General features: G+C 44.9%; 2 protein-coding genes across 5 annotated transcripts in view; one reads left to right on the top strand and one right to left on the bottom strand.

Annotated features, from left to right (window-relative positions):
- Positions 1-25,021, top strand: part of SYN1 (synapsin I) — an 87,410-nt gene that overhangs the window by 8,605 nt on the left and 53,784 nt on the right. For all 4 annotated transcript variants that reach the window (XM_075185509.1, XM_075185508.1, XM_075185511.1 and 1 more), the window contains exons 2-5: positions 4,304-4,361; positions 5,506-5,597; positions 13,114-13,270; positions 14,881-14,970. In XM_075185509.1, the coding sequence (XP_075041610.1) occupies positions 4,304-4,361; positions 5,506-5,597; positions 13,114-13,270; positions 14,881-14,970 (397 nt within the window). The remainder of the gene's footprint in view (positions 1-4,303; positions 4,362-5,505; positions 5,598-13,113; positions 13,271-14,880; positions 14,971-25,021) is intronic.
- Positions 15,361-21,251, bottom strand: TIMP1 (TIMP metallopeptidase inhibitor 1). The gene is made up of 6 exons (XM_075185512.1): positions 21,148-21,251; positions 19,731-19,864; positions 18,203-18,282; positions 17,566-17,683; positions 16,473-16,594; positions 15,361-15,867 (listed from the first exon to the last, which is right to left on the bottom strand). The coding sequence occupies exons 2-6, from the start codon at positions 19,837-19,839 to the stop codon at positions 15,664-15,666; spliced, it is 633 nt and encodes a 210-aa protein (XP_075041613.1). The 5' UTR covers positions 19,840-19,864; positions 21,148-21,251; the 3' UTR covers positions 15,361-15,663.

Raw genomic sequence — 25,021 nt, 5'->3', positions numbered from 1 at the left:
TTCTTCTGTGCCAGTGCAGAGGGAACGATGAGCCTCAGGGAAGGAGCAGCGAGCGGCCATTGATTGCGTTACTGCAGTGAGGAGCTGCTCGTCACCTAGAAGATATGAGGTGTAATCACGCGTCACTTGTGACATTTAAGTGCTTAGTTTTTTTCGCCTCGTGCCTTGCACCAATGTGCATGTACAATTCCCTAATCTCCTGCCAGTCTTTAGTTCATATTCATGCAGAGACCGAAGCAGTAGAGCTTTCTGCGTGGAGAGAGAGCCCGTGCGACGGTCTTGCTCTGTCAGTTTGTGTTCTCCGTCGACGAGGACTAGCAGAATTTGTTGCCAGGCTAACATCTGCCTGTTGCAACATCTGCAGGTTCTGTGCCAAAAGCATACCTCTCTTAAATGACAGCCGCGCTGATCCGGAGGAATTCAAAACCAAATCCCCCAGCAAGACCGTTTTTTAATTTATACTCGCAGCGAGGAAAAAAAATGTTCCTGATCCTATAAATTCGTTCCCTGGATCAATTTCCCCCAGCAATGACAGCTAATCGTTACAGCTAGAGATACTCTTTCTTGTAAGAGATGTGTCCAATCTTTTGTTAAATGTAGCTAATAAACTGGCCTTTATACCTTACAGTGCAGGGGCCTCTGCCTGCTGCCATTTTGACGGCTAATTGGCTGCTAATTGCTGCATGTATAGGCTGAAAAAGACTGACGTTCCCCATCAACATCTGACCAGGATCTATCGCACGTCGGTCAGCACAGGAGGGTAGATGTGGCTGGAAAATCACCAAATTTAATTGTGTAGGTGGACACAAGGGTCGGATACGCTGTTGTATCTGGCCCTTCTGCCTGAGCGCCCATTAAATTGTCGCTGTGTCACGTCCCTCATATCTCCAGTATGTTTTTATGCCCAGTGCTGGACTTCTGGATTCCCAGTGTTTACCTGGCATATTTACAAGGGCATGTGGATCTCTGTACTCCTCTCGCTTAGTCATAAGGGTATATTTACTAAACTGCGGGTTTGAAAAAGTGGAGATGTTGCCTATAGCAACCAATCAGATTCTAGCTGTCATTTTGTAGAATGTCATAAGTAAATGATAACTAGAATCTGATTGGTTGCTATAGGCAACATCTCCACTCTTTCAAACCCGCAGTTTAGTAAATATACCCCTTAGAGTTACTGTCGAGGAGGTGGATGGGCTTCTGATAGTAACCAGCTGGTCCTGCTCAGCTTTCTCTTAGTCTTCACATTTTGGCCGAATATGTAAAATAGATGTAAACCTTACAAACAGCGCAACATAAATCTTCATTGTATAAATTGCCCACTGCATACTAAATAAGTCATAGGCAGAGCTGTGTTTACCGGCCAGGGCAGCACTGAATTTGCTTTATGTTATTTTCATTCATTTTTGCAACTTTTACTATTCGTGTTTGCTCCTTGGTCTTACTAGTTATACCGGCCGATACATAATAGACCAATACATTTTTTTTTAAAATCAGTTTAATTAATGTATTATTACCATCTGCCTTGTAGGGAATTCCGTAGCCTGACTACTGTAGATTTACTAAGCCTAAGAAGGAAAAGTGGAGATGTTGCCTATAGCAACCAATCAGATTCAAGCTCTCATTTATGTAGTACATTCCAGGACATGACAGCTGGACTCTGATTGGTTGCTATGGGCAACCTCTCCACTTTTAGTTTTTAGAAGGTTTGATAAATCTAGCCCATATGTCTGTATATTTTTTTCATTTATAACAACCTTCTGCTCTCTACCCCTCAGCCTGTTATCCACCTACGGACATCATTGTCCCCATGCTTGCAATCTTTTGATGATTTCTAAAGAAGTTTTTCAAAAGAAAAAATAAGGGAAGACGGAAGGGTATAAAAAAATCCAGAGAAGCGGGAGGGGGAGGGGGAGTCACCTAAGGGTTAACAGCGCACATAAGCTTAAATAAAAAAAGAGCAGTACTAACATAATAACCTACAATCCCCCAGACATATGCAAACCTTAAGATAGATCGAGAGCACAGCCGAGATACATAACATATGTTCACACTGTTAACGAGAGAGCTGAACCAAATGGTACAGGGGAGGGTGCAGGTTCAGTGTGTCCTCACCACCTCCTCCAGAAACCAGCACTGAGACGAACTATCGGCCAAAGCGGAGCGTGGAGGGGCCCTATGAAGTCCAAGCCAGGGAGACCCAACTGCAGACAATTAGCGGGGAGTTGTCAATATACAAAGACACCCTCAGTTACCGCTAAGGGGGAAGGCAGCATGCCTTTTTTTTTCGGCTCCGAGCTATCAGGCATTTAAAATAGGCCAAATTAGCCGTTGCGTATGTTTCGGTGGCGGGAAGCGTCCGTGCAACAGGGAATACAATAACAATTTCGGCATGTGGTCCCGTGTGACTTGAAACCTAAAAAGATGACTCTTGTTCCACATCACGGTATCCCTTAGTCCCACAGAGCGGTACCCCCTCCATGATGTCTCCAACAGAGATTAGAAACATTTGAAACTAGCATTTGCAGTCTCGCTCTCTCCAAGTACCATCCGTCTTGGTAATGTTCTACCTTATCCGCACACTTAGAGAGCTCTCCTTCACGTCTGCTCTAATAGATAACCCCCCATGTCCTGCTGCGATTTGGTCTCATGTGGACCTTGGGGTCCACCTTGTGGTCCAGGAACAATCTGTAGATAGTTAATTCTCTCCCAGAGGTTCTGTTCCAGCCAAGAGACACCAGCGTAGTGTGGTGAGCAGGAGTCTGCCCTTTATGGCATTTACCATAAATGTATTTCATTTGGAGATATTGATAATGGCCTGTGTATGGTATGCGGTATCTATCATGAATATCTGTAAAGGAGTAATGTCTTCCATGAAAAGCATAGATAGAATCCACCTAGAGAAGGTCCATATCTTGGAGAACGGCTGGATTATTCCAGAGTGGAACTAAGTACTGGGGAACAACGTGAAACTAGCCGTGTTCCGATCCCAAACTGGAGACGAGGAAGCTACAACAGGATAGGTTCTGGTGTCAGTAGATCTATGGCGAGGAGGAGTCCAGAGGGCATTGGAAATCGAGATATAAGTAGAAAGATTCTATGGTGACCAAAACCACACATTGAGCCAAATAGATGGCTTATATTAGGAGCTCCCAAACCCCCCTCCTTGTTTGTACTCTTGTGTTCCAATGAGTTATGCAGAACAGTGTCTTAAACTTTCTGAAATTTCAATATGTTCGACCCAGTTGACAATCTAGCTCTTCATAAAACCTGTGCAGATTATTTTTGGCGTGGCCAGTCCTTCTTAGAACCACGACGACTCTGTTAAAAGTTACTTTATATGGTATATTTCTGGATAGTGTCCCTTATAATGACTCAAGTTTTCTTGGCCATGACTGAAGCCAGACTGTTTGATCGGCACAACATTGTTCCTTATTCGGTCATGTGGTGCTGATCAAGTCATTAAAGAGTACATGAATATAATAAATAATGGTTTATCAATTACTGGACCAAATGGTTTGAAAATCCAAACCTTGTTTAATCCTATCTGCTAGGAATGGGCAGACGTTCTACGTCCAGTTTTCCTTGATATCTTCCACCTACCTTCTCCATGAAACATTTGTTGGAATATTCTATAGGCACTGCCGGTCCTGAGTGCGGACACACTGCAGGATTGGAACGTTATCGTTCCATCGTTGAATGAGATTTTTAGTCTGGTTTAAATATCGAACGATACAATGAGCTGTGGAACGATAATGGTCCATCGCGTACACACAAATGTGATATTAGACCAAACAGTCGTTTAGCATGTAATTGGCCCCATATGGGCTGAAAACCCCGTAGCGTGCACCCAGCCTAAGGCTCGGTGACCTGTGGAGGAGACGATATGTAAATGCCAACTCTCTTCCAGTTATCTACTAAGTCACCCTAATGAAGTTCTACTATGACAGAAAGTATGAACCCTTGGACATCATAAACCATTAATTCCTTACACTAATTGTTGGTAACTCACCATTAACAGTCTTTGACCCATAGGTCTATTTATTCAATATTATTCCTTCCAAGATGCGGGACACGCTGGCACCAGATAAGACTGCTGGGATACATCATCTTACATGTGTCACATGTAGAACTGATCACACGTGCTCATCGTACAATATTTCCCTGTCTTGTCTACATTTGCTCATCCTCCTAGTGTTGAACCTCTATTGGATATCGATGTTAGAAAATATTTATGAGTATTTTTTTTCAGTGCACACTTGATGATTAGTTGTTTACTGACCAATATTCCATTTCGAAATTACAGGGTGAAGATTTTTAAAGGGAAGAAGATCAGCGGAGAGTTTGACATCAAGGTGGAACAGGTGAGTGACGAAAGTCTAATACTATCCCCTCCCTGTACATAACGCCTCTCTCTCCTTACCGTACATTAAGCTGCATTACGGCTATTCTCTACTGTTCACCTTGTCATGCTTAGAGTACATTATACTCCTTGTTAGCTACATACATGTATTCTTAGGGGCCCATACATACTTGGACACACGTGCGTAGAAAAAGACGCACACAAGACAAGAGGTACTGATATGTCTGACGCAATTGCGAGAGGCACCCGGCTCAAAAACAGCCGCAGGCGTTGACGTGTGGATGCTTACACCCCAATTTGACACACACATGTGGCGTGACAGTGTACACAATATAATAAGGGGTCATCTACATAAGAGAGATTCCGGCTCTACAGGTGTAAGAGAGGCGCAAGTAAACTATATGCAGAAGTCTACGTATGGACCTCTACGGGGGCATTGTTGGTGCTTCAGCGCAGCACGGACGCGCTTATCCTAAGCAAAACAATACGCCGTCCGTCCAACTCTAATTGCGCCCCTTAGTGTCTATCACAAGCTCCACTAACTGTGTCACTCCATCTTATTGCACGTCACACTTATCTTATATCAAACCTCTCCATCGTTATTATATACGACCCGCCACTTACGTACATACAATGTGTTTGTATCCCATTACTGATTATATATACTGCATATTCTTTTTTTTAAATCTGTTTTTTACCCCTTTCCTGGGGGACATTTATAAACAATGCTGCAAAAGATACATTTTGTTTATGCAGCCAATCAGATTCAGTCTTTTTTCTAGGTTAGAGAATGATAGCCAATGGGGGTAGATTTGTCAAACGTTCTAAAAAGGAAAAATGGAGGTGTTGCCCGTAGCAACCAATCGGATTCTAGCTGTCGTTTTATATCATAATATACTAGATGCATGATAGCTAGACGCTGATTGGTTGCTATGGGCAACACCTCCCCGTTTTCATTGTAGAAGGTTTTGATAAATCTGATCTGGCTATGAAGGTCTGTGTCATCATTGTCGGTTACCAATGGTTATAAATGCCCTATATGTGTTGATCTTACTACGTAATACACCACAGTACACGGCTTCATCCATGTGCTAAATTACGGTCTGTTTACATGGCTGTATAACGTGTTTCCTTCCTGTTCACAGGCTGAGTTCTGTGACCTGAACCTGGTGGCTCATAGCAACGGAACCTTCTCCGTGGACCTGGAGGTGATGAGGAACGGCGTGAAGGTTGTCCGGTGAGTGATAGACATTACCAACGTCACAGTATCATTTATTTATATAGTGTCGCAATATGACGCAGCGCTGTACAGAGAATGTTTAATCATTCACATCAGGAGCTGCTGCATTGGAGCTTACAATCTAAATTCCCTGCCCGCTTCACCCACACACACAGTCACTCAAACAATCTCACACACAAACACACAATCTGTCATCCACACACACTCACTCAGACAATCTCACAGACACACACCCACATACACATACACAATCACACTCACTAGGGTACTTTTTTGTTGTTTGTATAATATTTCTTTATTACGTTTTTGCAAAAACAATTGTCGTGCAAAATCAGCAAACAGCAAGGGAAGCTTTAAACTATGACGTTTTGAGCACATAAGGTGGAACTTTAAATTGTTTGTTATCTCCACTGATAGTGACTAAGTATAGGTACACACTGGAGCATTTTCGTCCAAAAATCAAGCAAATCAGCCGACATACGACCGTTGGGCTGGAAGTCGGGTTAGTGTGTATAGTGACACGATGGTCGAAAGTCCTTCCAAAGTGTCGATTTGGTTGGTCGTACTGTTTAATATTTTCTGTCCAATCCAGCGACCGATCCTGTAGTGTGAATAAGTTTTCGATACATCCACGAGCAGCTGCCGATAGTTCCTCGAACTGCGACTCCTTTGGGGGCGTTTGTATGTTAATTTCTGATGCCTGCACCGGTCCCACGCGGTGCGGTGTCCGCACGTCTCTCATTTATTTAGATTTCTTGGGGATATCGTTACATTGACGCCATAAGTCGTTTTAGTGTGTACAAAATTCTAATCTTTGCTCACGACAATATGGTCGGTGAAACGTCACTTCCCAGACGGCCAGTCTTTCGTCTAAACCGTGACCAGTGTGCACTCAGTAATCGTCCGAGCGGTCGGACAAGGTAAAGTCGTTGTAGATCACACGCCGGTCGCAAAATTCTTCAGTGTGTACCTAGCCTAAGAGCTGATTCTTACATCCGAATCATTCATTGTAACTCCACAAACTCAGTAAGACAATAGCACCTCATTAAATAAAGGAAGAACAGAACGACAAGGGGTGAGAAGGGGGGGAAAGGTGGAATTAGGAGGGGGAGGGGGGTGGGTAATGGGGACAAAGTCTCTAGTTAAGTCAAGCAAGGGAAATAACATTAAACATTGAATTAGGGCGGGATTATTATTATGTCAAACTATCATCAGGACAATTAAGGAAATATTGACCTACCTCCCAACTGTCCTGATTTCTGCGGGACAGTCCCGCTGCCCGCCCCCAGGAGCGATTGTCCTGCGGGTGTCATGAAGGGTAGGGAGGTATCTAATGGACAGCCTAGTGCTTCATAGCGCTAGGCAGCCCTCTGGGGGAGTGGCCACGGACCCCGCCACGACACGACCACGCCCCATCACGGTGTGACCACGCCCCCTGTCCAGTTGACGGATAGTAAAATGTTGGAAGGGATTTACTGAGGGAAATTTCTTCAAATTCCAACCACCTACCCCAAATTGTGCAGAAATTTACACATTTATAGCTGAAGATAATATAAGATCGTCCATGTTCATCCAATATCCCAGCCTAGTAGACTTGGGAGGGGACGGAGCTCTCCGATACACGGGTATCACCACTTTTGCTGCACAGTTTAGGTATTTAAGAGAGCTTTTTTTTAAACTGAGCTATTGGTACGTTCATCCTACCGAAGAGCCAGAAACAGGGACTCTCCGGGACATCTCCTCCCCTTCCGAAAAATAGGGTCATTTTTGTTGTCGGCAGCCAATTAAAAGTCCAGCATGTTTATGGTTAAAAATGTCCTTACCAGCTGCAAAGATATCGTTGGTTCCGCTGAAGTACTTAGACATTTTTTTGAGTTTTAAATAGCACATATATACATTTTATATATCCAAGGGAGATTAACAGTTTACATATTTTGCATTCGTTATTCCTTTCCCCATCTCCTCTGCTAGCTGTGCTACCCTCCAACACTCACATCATTACGGGAATCGCTGCACTTCAGAACTGCAGACTTATGTTACTGTAGTATCCATGGAAACAGCATGGACAGGTCCGAAAAGGTTCATGATTACCGCAGTCCCAATTAGAGTTTAAGTAGGCCAGCTCCACCGTGCAGACCACCGTATATCCACGTCCTTCCTGTAAGAGAATGTCTCCCCTCACACCGGGTCTGCAGACAGCAAAGAGAATTTCTATTTAAAGGTTGGACTAGGATGTGAGCACCTGATCTTCCTGCTCGCCCAGGTTTAGGAGTGGGCGGGGACCGCGCAACCTGTAACCAATCAGATCACGGGAATGGTTACTGCAGCAGGAGATGAGTACAGGGATTATGTCTGAGGCAGTGACCTGTCCACTGGTGGGATTGCGTTGCAGACGGGAGCAAGTGCCGGAATCACAACGTCTGCATGGGGCGTACAGCCGTGTGCCCACTTGCTGGGCATGTGCATCAGACCCTAGACCACTAAGAAGACCCCATTTAAAACCCGCATTTGTACCAATAAATGTTCTTAGTTCATGGTGCCAATTCCTCTGCTAATAGTATGGTCCTAACTCTAATCAATGAGAGTACTCACATTAGGTTGCATACATAATTATCCAGCCATACCAGGGGCAAACACAGGATTTGTAGAGGGGGGTTTCCACACCACGCCACCAGTGGGCATGGCCAGCATGCATGGGGGCGTGGCTATAATATTGGACAGTGCTTGGCTGCTCTCCAACTCTTCCTATCCTCATAATATACATGGGCAATGCTGCGTGCACTACTGTTAGGTGCACACAGCTCTCCCTTTTCAAGCAGAGCCATGTGATGCGGGAGCAGGGTCCAGCCACCTCAATTATACAGTGCCCTAGGCTTGGAGGGGGGTTTACAGGCACTAGGAAACCCCCCTCAGTTTGCCTATGGTTACCATTAGCATAGTGCCCCAATATCTTACTGGACGGAACCCCCAGCACAGATAGACCAGGGGCATGGTGGGTGTTTCAGAACATGAAAACTACATAGGTTCAAATCCCACCTCCCCTCATCTCCCTCACCGTCAGTAACGCCACAATTTCCCCCGTCCGCCAAGCCCGCCGCCTCGGGATCACACTAGACTCCGCCCTCTGCTTCATTCCTCTCATCCAGACTCTGTCCCAGTTCTGTCGCCTCCACCTTGCAAATATTCCCAGAATACACCCTTTTCTTCATCCGCTGGATAGGACGAAATGAAACATTAGTGATGTCACTGAGACCCCGAGAACACAGCCTATCAGCTCATTAGTAAGTGATGACATCACACTGAGACATTCCTGCCAACGTTCCCGAATGGAGGGTCAGGACAGATTAGACCACATCGCTGGTCCGGCCGACCTCCACCCGTCGTTTACAAGACCCCATCTGGCGTATGTCCCTAGAGTTAGTACTGTTGGAAGGTATGCCGAGGTATTAATAATGCAGCCTATCAACATGTGGCTCAATAGTTCCTAATGAGCTAATAGGCTACAGTATCATGAACATTGTGGGACACGATTTCTGCACTCAGTGGGCCGGAGTCATTAAGGAAAGTAAAGCAAAAAAATGGAGCAACTTTGCACATGGGCAAAACCATGCTGCATTGGAGGGGGGAGGTAAATTTAAAATGTGTGGACAGATTTATAGTTGGGGTAGGGCATGTCGTAGATCAACTTTAAATTTCAATGTAAAAATAAAGCTATCAAGTATTTGTGTGCTAGATGGAAAATCAGCCAATAATAAACTAATTTGCACCCCTTGCATTGTAACATGGTTTGTCCCAGAGAATATTTACTCATTTTTTTGCCTTACTTAATGACTCAGGCACACTGTGCATAGGCAGCGGTGTAGTTTACAAATACAGGGTTTAACAAGTATGCACTGAGTCACAGTGCGTCTTTATATATCATATGGTAATGTGAGGCGTAATGCAGTTAATATACATTAGATCGAGCGAGTGCTGAGTAGAATTTAATCTGTGTGACTAATTTATGCTGAGAACTATAATAACTGCTGTTATTGAGGTCATTGTTACCGAGCTATTATGTGGGTTGCACAGTCTGCCTCCCTGTGGAGATCCTGGAGTACTGCAGGGCTTTGTACTCTTAACAGCGTATAATGTGTGTGTCTGTAATGTTTGACCCTTAGTCTGCCAGGAATTGCTGTGTGCGCCAGTGTTGTATGTATAGTGACAGGGCATCTCATTCGCATCTGGATGGTGTTTTAAAGTGGCGTATATATGCAATCCTCACACCTCTCTATTTGTATGGAGAAAATATTATTGTTGTTTTTGTATGGCTCGGTTGAGAAATCTCAGCCTGTGATACATTTGCAGGTTGCTTCTTGAGTTTGAGGGAATCACCAATGTCTTAAATCTGCCCCACTCCCGCCCCCCCATCAGTGCATGCAATTCCCCCCCCCCCCCCCCCCATGCTGCAAAATTTGGGAAATCTCTTGGTACCCTCTACTTTCAGGGTAGAATTGCAATTTACCCCTCAAGTTATAGAAGTGGCAAAGACGGATCTTCTGATGTAGTCTGTGCCTTGGGCCATATTAAATACACGGTTATAGTAATGATTAGATGTATCATGTAAAATTGCGGTGCTCTTTCAAGGAAACAAAGGATATTTTGTTTAGGAAAAAAAAAAAACCCCATAGGATTACAGAAGATCAGAAACAGCGGTTACACCTCAAAACAAAAATGACTGAGCAAATATATTCGGTATATACATGACAAGGCATGTGTGTGCAGTGTCCTGAGTGTACGGATCTGTGTGTAAGGACCACTCCCTTCTCCGGCTTACAGTGTTCCACTACTAGCACTCAACTAACATACTAAACCTACCAACCATCTACCAACCTACCAACCATGGTTGGTAGATGGCCTACCAACCATCTACTTAACTCCCATCTCCTCCCTTTAGCTCGTCCTCCCTTCTCTCCTCTTGCCTCAACTGGCTCCTCTTGTGCCTGGTCTGTTTACCCTCCCTTAGGATGTAAGCTCCTATGAGCAGGGCCCCCTCCCCTCCTGTCTCCATAACTGTTCTTCCGCTCCGTCTTTACTGCATATGACTGGCCGGAGTTTCTGAAGTATTGGTACTTTTTGTTCATTGTTCTGTATGGTTTCACCCTGTATAGTCTACTGTTAGTACTGTGTGCGGCGCTGCGGAAACCTTGTGGCGCCTAACAAATAAATGATAATAATAATAATAATAACCTAGTATATATACATGTGTAATGACAAGGCAGATGGTCTGGGGCCCTTGGCGGTGTGTACACAATGGGCCCCCAAGTCACAAGCGAGTCTACTACACGTCAAACGTACGTCATGCAGCGCTCCTAACATCTGTCTTCGCTGGTCGGAGCATGTGCGGTAACTCACTACCCCAGTGCAAAGCGATATCACGTTGATCCGTGGCGCCTCTATGTATTATAGCCAGGACCTTCTACCACACCTTCGGTGATACATTTACTTTTCAGGGGCAGGTAAGGACCCCTCTTTTGCACGAGACAGCGATTGAACCCTTTTCCATAAGGTGTGATGATAATACACACACCCATAACCCCAAATATTATTTATAACACCCCTTCCCCCTCCTTTCCCATGTAGCACATTATGCCCCCTAATCTGCCACCCCTTGTCACGTGTGCCCCCCACCCTCTTTTCCGCACTTCGCCATCACTACCGCCGCAAACCCCTCACACAGCTGCTGCCTCATATAGGAAGGACGTCTGTGATAGTCTTGCTGGTGACATCACCGGATTTCTGTACAGACCACACCCCCCGCGGAGCAACATCAGTTGCTGCTGTGTAGCTCAGCGCAGCCGTTTAGCCCCTCCTCCACCACACACAGGCTCACACCCGGCTGCCGCTACCCCACGTAGTATTTCAAGTCCGGATCGTAAAAGTAAGCGAAAAAGACAAAAGCCCTATAAACACACATAGTTCCTGCCGGTACCCTAAGAAGAATAGGGTCAGAGCTCTGGGCCCCTCGGAGGCGTGGCTGGCAAAACATGGTGAGCCCGATAAGTGGGGCAGGAGGATGTCAACACCCCAACAGTTGCAGATGTGCTTAAGTTTTATATTAACGTTTATGTTTTTTTGTATGGGTATTTTTGTCTAGCTACCATATATATCCTTATGGACTAGCATCATTTGTACATCGCTGCCAAGCTTTAGTGTTTGTGTGATATCAGAGAATGACAAACTCGCACAGATAAGGATTAGGGCAAGTTATTGCTGATATAGGTGATTCTACAGGCGACTGAGTCAGGGGGTGTACTTACTTTCTCACACACGGCTTCTACATTTGGATTTTTGTGTTGAATAAATAATCAAGTAAAATGTGTTCTGGGTGTCACATGATTACATGATTACATTTTAAAATTGTAGGGCTTGGCGAGGATTAGATGGGAATTTGAAAGAGATTGAACTTTCTTTGTCACATGACTAGACATGGATACTCGGGGAGAGGGGTGAAGGGGGCACACAGAAGACAACGGATGTTAGGTATAAGGTGTGCAGACCAGAAACAAGGGCAGTACAGGACACTAGGGGCAGTGTCGGACAGGGGCATGAAGGGCCCACCGTGGGACTGCAACGCTGGGGGTCCCTTAGATTGGGCAGAACAGTCATCAAAAATCGGGATTGTCCCACTAGACCAGGCTTGGTTAACCTGTGGCACTCCAGGCGTTGTGAAACTACAAGTCCCAGCATGCTTTGCCAATATATAGCAGCTTATTGCTGGAAGGGTATGCTGGGACTTGTAGTTTCACAACACCTGGAGTGCCACAGGTTAGCCAAGCTTGCACTAGACGCAGAACATTTGACAGACTGTCCTACCTGTTGTTGTCACTTTTACCACCTGTGGCTGCTGGTTTCTTTAGTTGCGGCTTGTCTGGATCCTGGAATGTTGGGGGCCCTATTTAGAAAAAATAATGGGTACATGTAGAAAATTCCAACCAGCCCCTGCGTTAAATCAATAGGACCCACAATTAATACTTAGGCCTTCCTCCAGCCCCAACATTAATGTGATAGTATTCCCATTTAATAAACCTATTTCCCTCCCTCCAGACAACCCCTACAATTAATTAATTGCATTACTAATTATATATATATATATATATATATATATATATATATATGTATATATATATATATATATATATATATATATATATATATATATATATATATATATATATACACATATATTATATCAGCTTACCAGTACAGAGCTGCTGCATGCAAAGTGAGGGCCTAGGGTTATTTCCCTTTAATTCCTTGCTTAGGTTAGAGCAGACGCCGCTAATTAGCCCAGCATGCTTTATTTAATGGCCCTGGCAGTAATTAATTGAATAGACCAAGCACTTTTTATATTGAGCTCACATATATCGAGTCGAGTCTGCTGAATTCTATCTGTAATTTAATTGATCCCTCTGGGCTGAGCTCGTTTAAATCAATTGCACCTTAGAGAATAATCCCAGACCGGTTCTTGCAGGTCACTGAAGCCGGACTTTGTCCTGATCCGCCAGCATGCCTTCAGCATGGCACGGAACGGAGACTTCCGCAGCCTGGTGATCGGTCTGCAGTACGCCGGTGTGCCCAGCCTCAACTCTCTGCATTCTGTGTATAACTTCTGTGACAAGCCGTGGGTGGTAAGTACTGACGTAAAACAAGTGTGATGACCGCATGGCCTCTTAGACTGTCCACAGGGATAATGGATTTTCTACCTTTTTCAGTTGTCAATCGATTTTGTTTTTGATTTATTCAGACTCTTCTATGTAAACCATCAATCGTTCATTGTATAGATTGAGGCCTTGTTCTGTCTGTATATTAACAGTCTTACCAGGGGGAAAACCTGATTGATTTGTAAGATAATATATCTTCCTCAATGCCCTTATCCTTTCCCCCCCTTGACCAGTGCAATCTTAAGCGTGAACCGTTATGACAGGTACCTAACAAGCTGGCGTGATTGTACAAGTCGATGTAACCCGTTATATTCATTCTGTACGGATTTCTGGAGACTTTGTTCCTTACGCCCAATGTCAAGACATTTAAATACTTTTGCACACATTGATCAGGACGGACAGATCTGAAATCTCACAAATAACTTTGCTTAGAATGATTTTCTTTGTCTGCTTTTAATGTCTATATGCTGTTTACATATTTAAGTATAAGTTACTCATAGGGTTTTTTTATATTTTAAAATGAAATCAACACTGTATAATCCCAATACACTGACGTTGAAAGCTCACGTCTCTCTAAGCAGCCAAAAGGTATTTTTTGCTCATTTTTGCATGAGGTTAGCTACAGTCTAATAGAGAGGGTATCTAACCGACAATTTACTTGAACTCTGCCGGTCTTTTACATGTAAATATGTAAGGTGAATGTCCGCAGATGTGGATGTAGCCTTTAGTTTGACAGAGAGAAGATGCTGCAAGCCTGTGAGTGTAATCATTCTGATTTGCACCAAACACAGCGGGCCCGACTCAGCGCGGGACATGCGCCCGTTTCCGTAGCATATCCTGGCGTTTTTTTTGCAAGGTGCATGCTCAGAAAGTGAACATACGCAATGACTGGTATTCGGACCTGAGGCTTTTTGTCACTTACGACTCCTTACGCCTGCAGAGACGCGACGGAGGAGGGTTGGAGTGTTCTAACGTAGGCGATGCACAGTCAGGGCGCATTCCAGAGATTGCGGACGGATTCAGACTGCGGATACGGCTAATAAAAGTGTTTTTATTTGCGGGTGGAACGGGGGAGGTGTAAGTTACGGATGATGGCAAAAAAAATTAACTAGCGAACTGCTTGTCATTAAAGGGTTGCGAATGATTCGTAGAAGCTTATTGAGACTTTTGTAGTCGCTGGGCCGTAGATTAGGAGTGTTATATATCAAAGAGTTGTTCCTGCTGTATTAACTAGGTCAGTTGGGTTTAAATGATGCTTCATAGAAATTACTTTTGTACTATATAAAATAAAACGCTTTGTACACGTTGGCAAGTTGGACGTAAGTCAGACGTACACATACACTGTGTGATGTTTTTTTTAATTGTAAGTGACACCTCTTTTCCACCCTGAATCAGACCTGGTATTTTTTGGATAACCCTGTATTCTTGTTCCTATAAACTGCTGGACAGTACCGTATGAACCCATTATTAGAATTCCCTCAAGTCATGGTTCATCTTTCAGACTCAGCGCTGTGTTATGCACCTATCAGACCGGCTCTGTGTCATTATCCTGCTGCTGAAACACTTTTATCTTTCAGTTCTCTCAGCTGGTTCGTCTGCAGAAAAAGTTGGGACCTGAGGATTTCCCTCTGATCGAACAGACCTATTACCCCAACCACAAGGAAATGGTGAGTCAGAGACCGTTAACATTTCTATGAATCCCACCACGTTTCCTGCCATGATATCATCAATACCTGTTTGTTTGGGGGTCTGTATCCTACAGTGACCCCGGACAGCGGCGCTCATACAAAACACCAACCCCCCTGCGGAAATACCTTGTGTCATGGAATAAGTTCAGAAGTCTGCACTCGTGTAACAAGTCATGATTTAAAACAGATGTCTGTCTATAGAATTCCTTATTTAGGCAGAATTTCACTTTCCTCTGTGTTAACCGCAGTCAGTGAAATAGATTAGGTCCCAATGACACATTAGGATCCGGGTTCCCCTCTACGTTATACATTGATGAGTGTTAATGGCAACGTACTCAACTCAAGACAGCAACACGTTTGTATACAAAACAAAATCCTAAAATATTTATTAAACAGTCCCATACATGTAAAAAAAAGCTGTAACAGCACACCGGGGAGATCAGCTCTGTATCTAGCAGTGAGTGTATAGAGAATTAGCTGAAGAACGAAGCTCACATGTAACTAGAGGACAGAAGAGTCGCGGGTTCTAATCCCCGGCACGTAGAGTATATAGTGGTGATTGGGTGGATCGTCTCTCCTCCGGGGGGGGGAACCCCTTTGTATTTCAGAGCTGCGGAAATCTCATATCATGCGATTTGTCAACGAGGGTCAAGTGTGGTGGCAGAATAGATCTTACTGGACCTGCTTTTTGCTGATGGGGGCGTATAGACGGGACTTTAAGGAATCCCAGAGGCACAGGCCGCTGCCGTTGTTGACGCAGGCCCAGTTGGATGCCTGGTGGCCGGAGTACAGAGACTTGCGCTGCATCAGCGGGTCGGTCCAGAGACACTGCAGGTCATTGGTAATCTCACAGGGCAAGGAGAAGCACTGAACGATCTAGAGTTAAACAGAGATTGGTTTAGGATGGTCCATTTCAAATGTGAAAGCAGAAGTGTGCAAGAGGGTGACATAATAAGGAATTGTTACAGTAGTCAGCACGTGAAGCTTTGTGGCGTAACAAGACTTCCTGTCTGCCAAGCTGCGGGCATATTGAGCCACTGGAACTGTACATACCGTATTCAGTACATACCGTATTTAGTACATACAATATTTAGTACATACCGTATTTAGCACAGAGTGATACTTCAATGGCAGAAGTGTCACAGAGGAACCTGACATATCACTTACATATCCAATATTCAATTTGTGTTGATACAATTCAGTATAAAAGTAGGTGGCCCCACAAATCTATCTTGTGCAAATGCTGGCACGTAATGTCACCAAACCGCATTCTGCACTTTGCAATTTACTTTTTGACAGTTTAGGACATAGCTAGGAATCTGTGGCTCTGTAGCTCTAGTGGGACTACAAGTTCCAGCATGTCATGCCATGCTGGAACTTGTGGCTCCACCAGAGGCAGAGGGCAGCAGGTGGTTTAAACTTGATTTAAGTGGGACATTCCCATGTTCTAAGCCACACACATAACACGGGAGGGGTCTCACCTGGCAGCCGCAGTTCTTTTCATACACGTTCATGAGCCCCCTCTTCTGGCAGTAGGTCAGGGAGGACCATGGGGCGATAAAGCTACAGGAGGTGATATACACACTGCCGTCCACCATCATACCTGCGGATGGAGAAGGGGGAAAGTAATGATTAAGTGATTAAGTGGGTGAGAAGAAGGCGGCTGAGTGGGTGGGTTGTGGAGGGGGCTGCAGTGCAGAGAGGATAAGTGTTATAGTGGTGTTATGTTATCACTAGTATTCTAGGAAGGTAGATAGTGGTCGGGCATTATAGAGGGTTATTAGATAACAGTGGGGCATTATAGAGGGTTATTAGATAACAGCGGGGCATTATAGAGGGTTATTAGATAACAGCGGGGCATTATAGAGGGTTATTAGATAACAGTGGGGCATTATAGAGGGTTATTAGATAACAGTGGGGCATTATAGAGGGTTATTAGATAACAGTGGGGCATTATAGAGGGTTAAAAGATAACAGTGGGGCATTATAGAGGGTTATTAGATAACAGTGGGGCATTATAGAGGGTTATTGGATAACAGTGGGGCATTATAGAGGGTTATTAGATAACAGTGGGGCATTATAGAGGGTTAATAGATAACAGCGGGGCATTATGGAGTGTTGATATATAACTGGTTGCTATAGAGGGTGGAAAGATATTGGTGAGTCCTATAGTATGTGGATAGATTTTGGCAGGGTATTATAGAGTATGGGGTCGATATTTGTGTTGTACTATACAGGGGGGTAGATATAGAGGATATATATCGCTGGGGCACTATAGAATGAGGGCAGATAGCAGTGGGGCACTATAGAGGGAGGGTATATATCGTTGGGGCACTGTAGAGTGAGAGTAGATGGCAGTGGGGCACTATAGAGGGGGTGGGTGGATGGCAGTGGGGCACTATTGAGGGGGAGTAGATGACAATGGGACACTTTGCAGGATAGTGTTAGTCAGAGTAATGATTTAGTGAGATAGGAGAAGGTGATGTAGGTGATGTACTAGTAGGAGAACAGGACCATGAATAGCAGAGATACAGGACTAGTCTAGGGGGCAGTGTATATACACATTATACTGACCAGCGACCACAAACTCCTCGCTCTTGTTAGTTGAGGTGTGCTGGTAGCCGCACAGACTCTCCTCCTTTCCACTGTACACATACTGGATGTCCTGGAGGGCTTCAGGAGCCTTGAAAACCTAATGGAGAGAGAGAGATCTATGTAGACATATCACAGTAGCAGCCTGGGGCCAGAGGAGAGCTGCGGGGTGTTATTGTGCCCGCATCTGTTTATCCCCCCGGATTAAACAACTAATCTTTAAATTGCTTATTGTAAAGAGCTACTTGTACTATACCCTTTCTCTAAACGTTGTGACTACCTGTCCTCATATGAGCATGCTGGGACTTATAGTTCCACCACAGCTGAAATGTCACAGGTAGCAGATAGATAGAGCCTCGTCCCCATGACATTCACTGGTTAAAGGGATAGGAGAGAGGAGGTCTGAGGGTGATACTTATGTCTACCCAGCATGCTCGGTTTCTAAACTTATACTTAAAATAGAAGGCTGTAATTATGTGGCTAACCCCCATCCTAGCCAAGAGGAAAGACATTTATAGCCGACGTGATGCTGGGACTTAGAAGATAAGAGCCCACACGGGCAGGGGTCTGAAGATAGACTTGTCATGGGAAGGATATGGGTCAGAGGAGAGCTTCTTACCTTGGTAGTTTTAACCTCAAACTGTGTCCAGTGTTCTTTCTTCTCGCTGTCGGTCTGTCCAATAAACTTTGCCCGCAACACTGCAAATAAACAGTCGTCGTTAGAACCAGAGTTTGTCCAGAATAAAATCCCGCAAGCACAATTGGCCGCTTGGATCTCATCATTTTGCTCATTACAGACACATCCGATCCTTAATTACAGAGATAATTGCACGGTGTGTGAGATCATGTGCCCTTAGCTGTATGTGCACTGTTCAGTCTGTCTCCAAAGACAGGTGTCAAATATACACTCATTAAACACCTATTTATCCAGATCACGACTGTGTACTGTTTAATATAGGGTAGAATTCTATCATCAGTGTTCTGAAAATAAGACATCAGGTGGATTGATCTCATTGTGTTGTAATGACTCCACTGTGTCTTTACTAGATCCTTGCACATCAGTCAGCTCTCTCTTAGTGATATCTATTACTCTGATCACCTAATGGGGCTGAGCTATACACCACAATGCCTGTTAATTAACGATAAAACAGCTAAATATCATTCATAGGACAGTGAGAACATAAGGGGTCTGATTCATTAGAGAGATCAAAGCAAAATAAGAAGTACATTTGCTCTCGGACAAACCATGTTTCAATGCAAGGGGTGCAAATTAGTTTATTATTCTGCACATAAGTTAAATCCTGGCCTGAGTTATTAAGTAATGCAAAGTAAAAAAAAAAAAAGTAAATTTGCACCTTGGCAAAACCATGCTGCATTGGAGGGGGGAGGTAAATGTAAAATGTGGGGACAGATTTATAGTTGGGGTAGGACGTGCTCTAGATCAACTTTAAATTTCAGTATAAAAATAAAGCAATCGGATATTTATATTCTACATGAAAAAACAGCCAGTGTTTATCCTATGTGCAAAATAATAAACTAATTTGCACCCCTTGCATTGTAACATGGTTTGTCCCAAAGACCATTTACTCCTTAATTTTTTTCCTTTGCTCTCCTTAATGAACCAGGTCTCACATCTCCAAACAAAATATTTCTGCACAAACTTTTATCCACACAATAATAACAAGTATCTCCTCCTTATAGATATGTCTAAATACATACACAATGGTCAGGGGTTTGTCTCTCTGAAAGAGATGGTGAAGGACTAATAGCTATGAATGGGATGTATACCTAAGAAATGAACAGCTGCTTCAGTTATTAAATGTGTATGGCAGCTTCAAGTCCTTATTTCACATTAGTGATTGGCGGATCGGAGCCATAAATCTGCAGTACAGTAATAATGAGCTCTCTGGCTGGGCACAGCGACAGCTCTGTAGTCTGCCTGGTTTGCGGTGACAAACTAGTGTTATGTGCTGTTACTAACTTGCTGAAATCTCCCGGAGATCTGAAAGAGTTTTACTGTTCCACAGAACTCCCCGAACCCCTCCCCCCCAGATCCTGTTTCTGCGCTAAATGTTTTCAGTACACAGAATAGACCCACTATGTCCCTGTAAAGAGCCCCCTTTGTGCCAATGACTTAGTGAACTCACCAACAGCAGCGTCGCAGTAGGCAGACTGGGGGTGTCTAGGACCGCAAGTGCAAGACCGGGCTTCCCAGCTCAAGCATCCAAGAATCACCAGTATCACAAGAGGGTACATTATGCAGACTGGTTACTGATCCAAGCTGCAGAGGAAAGAAAGAGAAACGTTACTCTGGCAGATGAGGAGTTAAGTGACACTGTGCTGGGCTCTGGCAGGTGAGGAGTTAAGTGATGCTGTGCAGGGCTCTGGCAGGTGAGGAGTTAAGTGATGCTGTGCAGGGATCTGGCAGATGAGGAGTTAAGTGATGCTGTGCAGGGCTCTGGCAGGTGAGGAGTTAAGTGATGCTGTGCAGGGCTCTGGCAGGTGAGGAGTTAAGTGATGCTGTGCAGGGATCTGGCAGGTGAGGAGTTAAGTGATGCTGTGCAGGGCTCTGGCAGGTGAGGAGTTAAGTGATGCTCTGCAGGGATCTGGCAGGTGAGGAGTTAAGTGATGCTCTGCAGGGATCTGGCAGGTGAGGAGTTAAGTGATGCTGTGCAGGGATCTGGCAGATAAGGAGTTAAGTGATGCTGTGCAGGGCTCAGGCAGGTGAGGAGTTAAGTGATGCTGTGCAGGGATCTGGCAGGTGAGGAGTTAAGTGATGCTGTGCAGGGCTCTTGCAGGTGAGGAGTTAAGTGATGCTGTGCAGGGCTCTGGCAGGTGAGGAGTTAAGTGATGCTGTGCAGGGCTCTGGCAGGTGAGGAGTTAAGTGATGCTGTGCAGGGCTCTGGCAGGTGAGGAGTTAAGTGATGCTGTGCAGGGATCTGGCAGGTGAGGAGTTAAGTGATGCTGTGCAGGGCTCTGGCAGGTGAGGAGTTAAGTGATGCCCTGCAGGGCTCTGGCAGGTGAGGAGTTAAGTGATGCTGTGCAGGGATCTGGCAGGTGAGGAGTTAAGTGATGCTGTGCAGGGATCTGGCAGGTGAGGAGTTAAGTGATGCTCTGCAGGGCTCTGGCAGATAAGGAGTTAAGTGATGCCGTGCAGGGCTCCAGCAGATAAGGAGTTAAGTGATGCTCTGCAGGGCTCTGGCAGGTGAGGAGTTAAGTGATGCCCTGCAGGGCTCTGGCGGGTGAGGAGTTAAGTGATGCTCTGCAGGGCTCTGGCAGGTGAGGAGTTTAGTGATGCCCTGCAGGGCTCCGGCAGGTGGTTATATTGGACTATTGCAGGGATGGGGTTAGTCTCCGCAGGGCTATTGGAAGGAAGAAGTGATGTTGAGGTTTCTGCATAGGAAAAGTTGAGCGATGCATCCAGTCTCCGATGCTGGAGGGTTAGAGGGGGATTTAGTGCCTGTGCGATGGGCAATCAGGAAGCAGAGTGCTGCAGACTGACCATGGGGGAAGACACTGACAGTGAGAGCGGAGGTAGAGACAGAGCTGAGAGCAGCTACTTACCTGATCTCAGAGCTGCTGCTGTATCTGGAGCTCAGAACTACCTCCCTTCAGTCCACGTCTGGCATTTAAAGCTCCCCACACACCCCCTCCTGGAAGATGATTGGCCGAGAGCCCAGCCTCGCACGCCTTCTCCATTAGTCACAGAGATTTCAACACAGGAAGAGATCATCCACAGAGCTGGGAAATGATTCTGGTCAGTGGCAGCATTAGGGCACCAGTTCACCCAGTGATGAAATAATCATAGGGTGATATTAGTATTATTATTATTTATCAGCATTTATTTGTAGGGTGCCACAAAGTTCTGCAGCAGGGGACACCGGAGAAACAGACCTACTGTAAAACGTACACAGAGACGCACAGGTTAGACGAGGAAGCGCACGAGTATGGACAGTATAGAGCTGCACCCGGGCAAGCTGGTTGGTGCGGGCAATAGAGGACAGGAGACCCCCCGCATAACACAGGTGTTTAAGACGTAATTGCTTTGAGTGGACACGTGCCCCATGATGGAAAGTGAATAACTGTACTTACACTCCTGTCCTCCTGCACATAGTCACACTGGTTGGTATGGATCAAGTTACATAGACGCCATACTCCTCGCAGCTTCTCCAACCACCACCTGCACGTACTTGTTACAGCGATGAGAACACTGCAGGTTACATACCAGCAGCAGTAATTACACACGTGTGTTCTCATAACACAGCTCTGTGCATCCCGACCTGCAGGGACTTTCCACACAGCTTGTATCCGACCCCTAAACCAGGGATCTCCCCACAGCAATTTTCAAAGGGTCTCAATATCCAGGGGCTCTGTCTCTATTCCTTCCATGGCTCTTCCCTCTGTGCGGTTAATCCAGGCTGCTCCCATCACATCCATCCCAATATCCAGGGGCTCTCTCTCTCTCTCTGCTCCTACCATGGCTCTTCCCTCTGCGGTTCATCCAGGCTGCTCCCATCACATCCCAATATCCAGGGTCTCTCTCTCTCTCTCTCTCTCTCTCTCTCTCTCTCTCTCTCTCTGCTCCTACCATGGCTCTTCCCTCTGCGGTTCATCCAGGCTGCTCCCATCACATCCATCCCAATATCCAGGGGCTCTCTCTCTCTCTCTCTGCTCCTACCATGGCTCTTCCCTCTGTGCGGTTCATCCAGGCTGCTCCCATCACATCCATCCCAATATCCAGGGGCTCTCTCTCTATTCCTTCCATGGCTCTTCCCTCTGTGCGGTTCATCCAGGCTGCTCCCATCACATCCATCCCAATATCCAGGGGCTCTCTCTCTCTCTCTCTCCTCCTACCATGGCTCTTCCCTCTGTGCGGTTCATCCAGGCTGCTCCCATAACATCCATCCCAAAATCCAGGGGGTCTCGGACTGCAGCCACTCTGCTGGACACAGCACTCCCCCTCTATAAGCTAAGGGGCCCAATTATTAATTAAAGGGACCGTGCTTCCGATGAGCTTTTTGGAACTTGATTAAATTGCCCAGACCGCAGTTCCCGATGAATATTATGTGGACTACAGTTAATGTGTTAATTTTCCTTCTGCAGGAGATATCTCCTGCATTGGGCTTTTCTTAAATGACAAAATTACTTGTAATATTGTAATTCCTAAATTAGGCCTGTCCAACCTGCGGCCCTCCAGGTGTTGTGAAATTACAAGCACCAGCATGCTTTGCCAGTAGACAACCTGTTGATAGCTGGAAGGGCATGCTGGGACTTGTAGTTTCACAACATCTGGGAGGGCCGCAGGTTGGACAGGCCTGGCCTAAATCATGCTGACAAAGCAGTATCCACATGGGTTAGGGCTTCACAGATAGCCCCTAACTCCCCTCCAATTGCAGGGTTTTACATGTGGGACTCTGCCAAATGCATGTGATTATTGGCCATGTGGGGGCCATATTATTTATATATATATATATATATATATATATATATATATATATATATATATATATATATATATATATATATATATATATATATATATACACACACAAGTTAACCCGTGCATGATACTCATGCATTCTAGTCAAATCAAGCTACTTAAGGTGTTAAAAAAGTTCTTGTCATGCATTTGGGCCATAGCCCAGGCCTCCTCAGGGGAAGAGCGTTACTTCCCGACGTAAGCGCCCTTTTTTAACGTGGTTTTGTCCACATGTCACCACCTCATCATTTTTCTCCATCACCTCATCCTTCATCTTCATCGCCACATCCTTCATCAAGCTACTTAAGGTGTTAAAAACTCCCCACTGTCACCCCCGGCAACCACCAACCACTCCCAACTGTCACTTCTCCTTCAAGAAATATATAGGTCAGTGTATAACTCTGCCCAGCAGGTGGCGCTGCAGCTTGTTTGTTTGTTTTTTCCCCCACACACGCCACTAGGCATTTATATAGTAGATATATTATATATAGCACCAATCATTATGCAACGCTGTACGGAGAATATATATCACTCACGTCAGTTCCTGCCCCATTGGAGCTTACAGTCTAATTCCCTAACACAGACATGGTTAATTTTGTCACAAGCCATTTAACCTACCAGTATATTTTTGGACTATGTGAGGAAACCCACGCAAACACGGGGAGAACATACAAACTCCACACACATAAAGCCATGCTCAGAATTGAACTCATGACCCCAGTGCTGTGAGACAACAATGCTAACCTCTGTGCCACCATACTCCCCCTGTTGAATGCGTAATTGTCCAGATTCCGATATGCTAAAGCCCATTCAGTGGCCATAAATATGTGTCATAGCAGCAAATATCAGGAGATACTTAACCCACTGAATGTAGGATCCTTGGTCGGGTGTGTAAGCGCCTCTTCTAGTCATGAGACCGTTATTATGATTGTCGCTATGTAAATAAGGAAGTAAATGATTAATATATATGAATCGGATGTGTTCATAATACATTAACAGCTACTTCTAAATGCTATCAGATGTGTATTACAACCTGCAAGTCATTATTTCCCATTAGTGCTTCAAGGATCACAGCTATAAAACTATACAATAATAACTAAGTGTGGAGTGGCAGGTATGTAATATAAGACTAATGAAGGATCCACCATGTGTCTTAGCAACGACGATTAGAAGATACTTAACTAACTAGATGTAAGATCATTGATAGGATGATGGACTGTCACAGATTAGAACACTGGGACAGTCGGCCCTCCGAGCCGTCCCCTGCGGCCCTCAGCTTCTTTCTGCTTTACTGTCAGATTTGTTTGTTATAACTTGTAACACTTGTGTAAAATGTTGCTGTCTCCTCCTATTTCATGCTTTTTCGATGACCAATAAAAAGTCACAATCATTTTTGCTACGGACACCTTCGTGCAATCGTGCGATCCCCTCTTTTCTGCATTAAAAAAACTCTTGGGTTTAAAATTGACAGATTTCTATGTTTATATGTTGAACAAATAATAAAGTGCACAGGAAACATACGTAAAGATCCCCCTCCGGTATATTGCGTAAGGGGAGGTCAATCTACAAGGGCAGCGAAGATTCTGTGAGTTGCCGCCATCGCATCATTGAGGCCCCTGTCCTGCTCGTTTCACTAGGACGTATGGCGGGAAATCAAATTAATTTGACAAACTTGGTCGGAAACCTAGCTAACATTTTAAAACGATTGGAAACCAGGCACATTATTTAGGAATAAAGAACGCTCTTCCTTCATTTGCTGTAGTTTACCGATACATTTCCGAAATGATTCCGTTCTTAAAGTGACATTACTCTGACAACAAGATTATGGCTTCGTGATTGCACCCTGCACGTTGCCGTATTTCGTGCTCTGTCCACACGAACTGCGACCACCTGAATGATAGTTCTTCTAAGGCCGTCAAGGTGCTTACTCAAACAGTGAGATTGCGGTGAATGAACGTA

This window comes from Mixophyes fleayi, chromosome 9, assembly GCF_038048845.1.
Source record: "Mixophyes fleayi isolate aMixFle1 chromosome 9, aMixFle1.hap1, whole genome shotgun sequence".
NCBI lineage: Eukaryota > Metazoa > Chordata > Amphibia > Anura > Limnodynastidae > Mixophyes > Mixophyes fleayi.
This window is presented reverse-complemented; position numbering and strand designations above follow the sequence as displayed.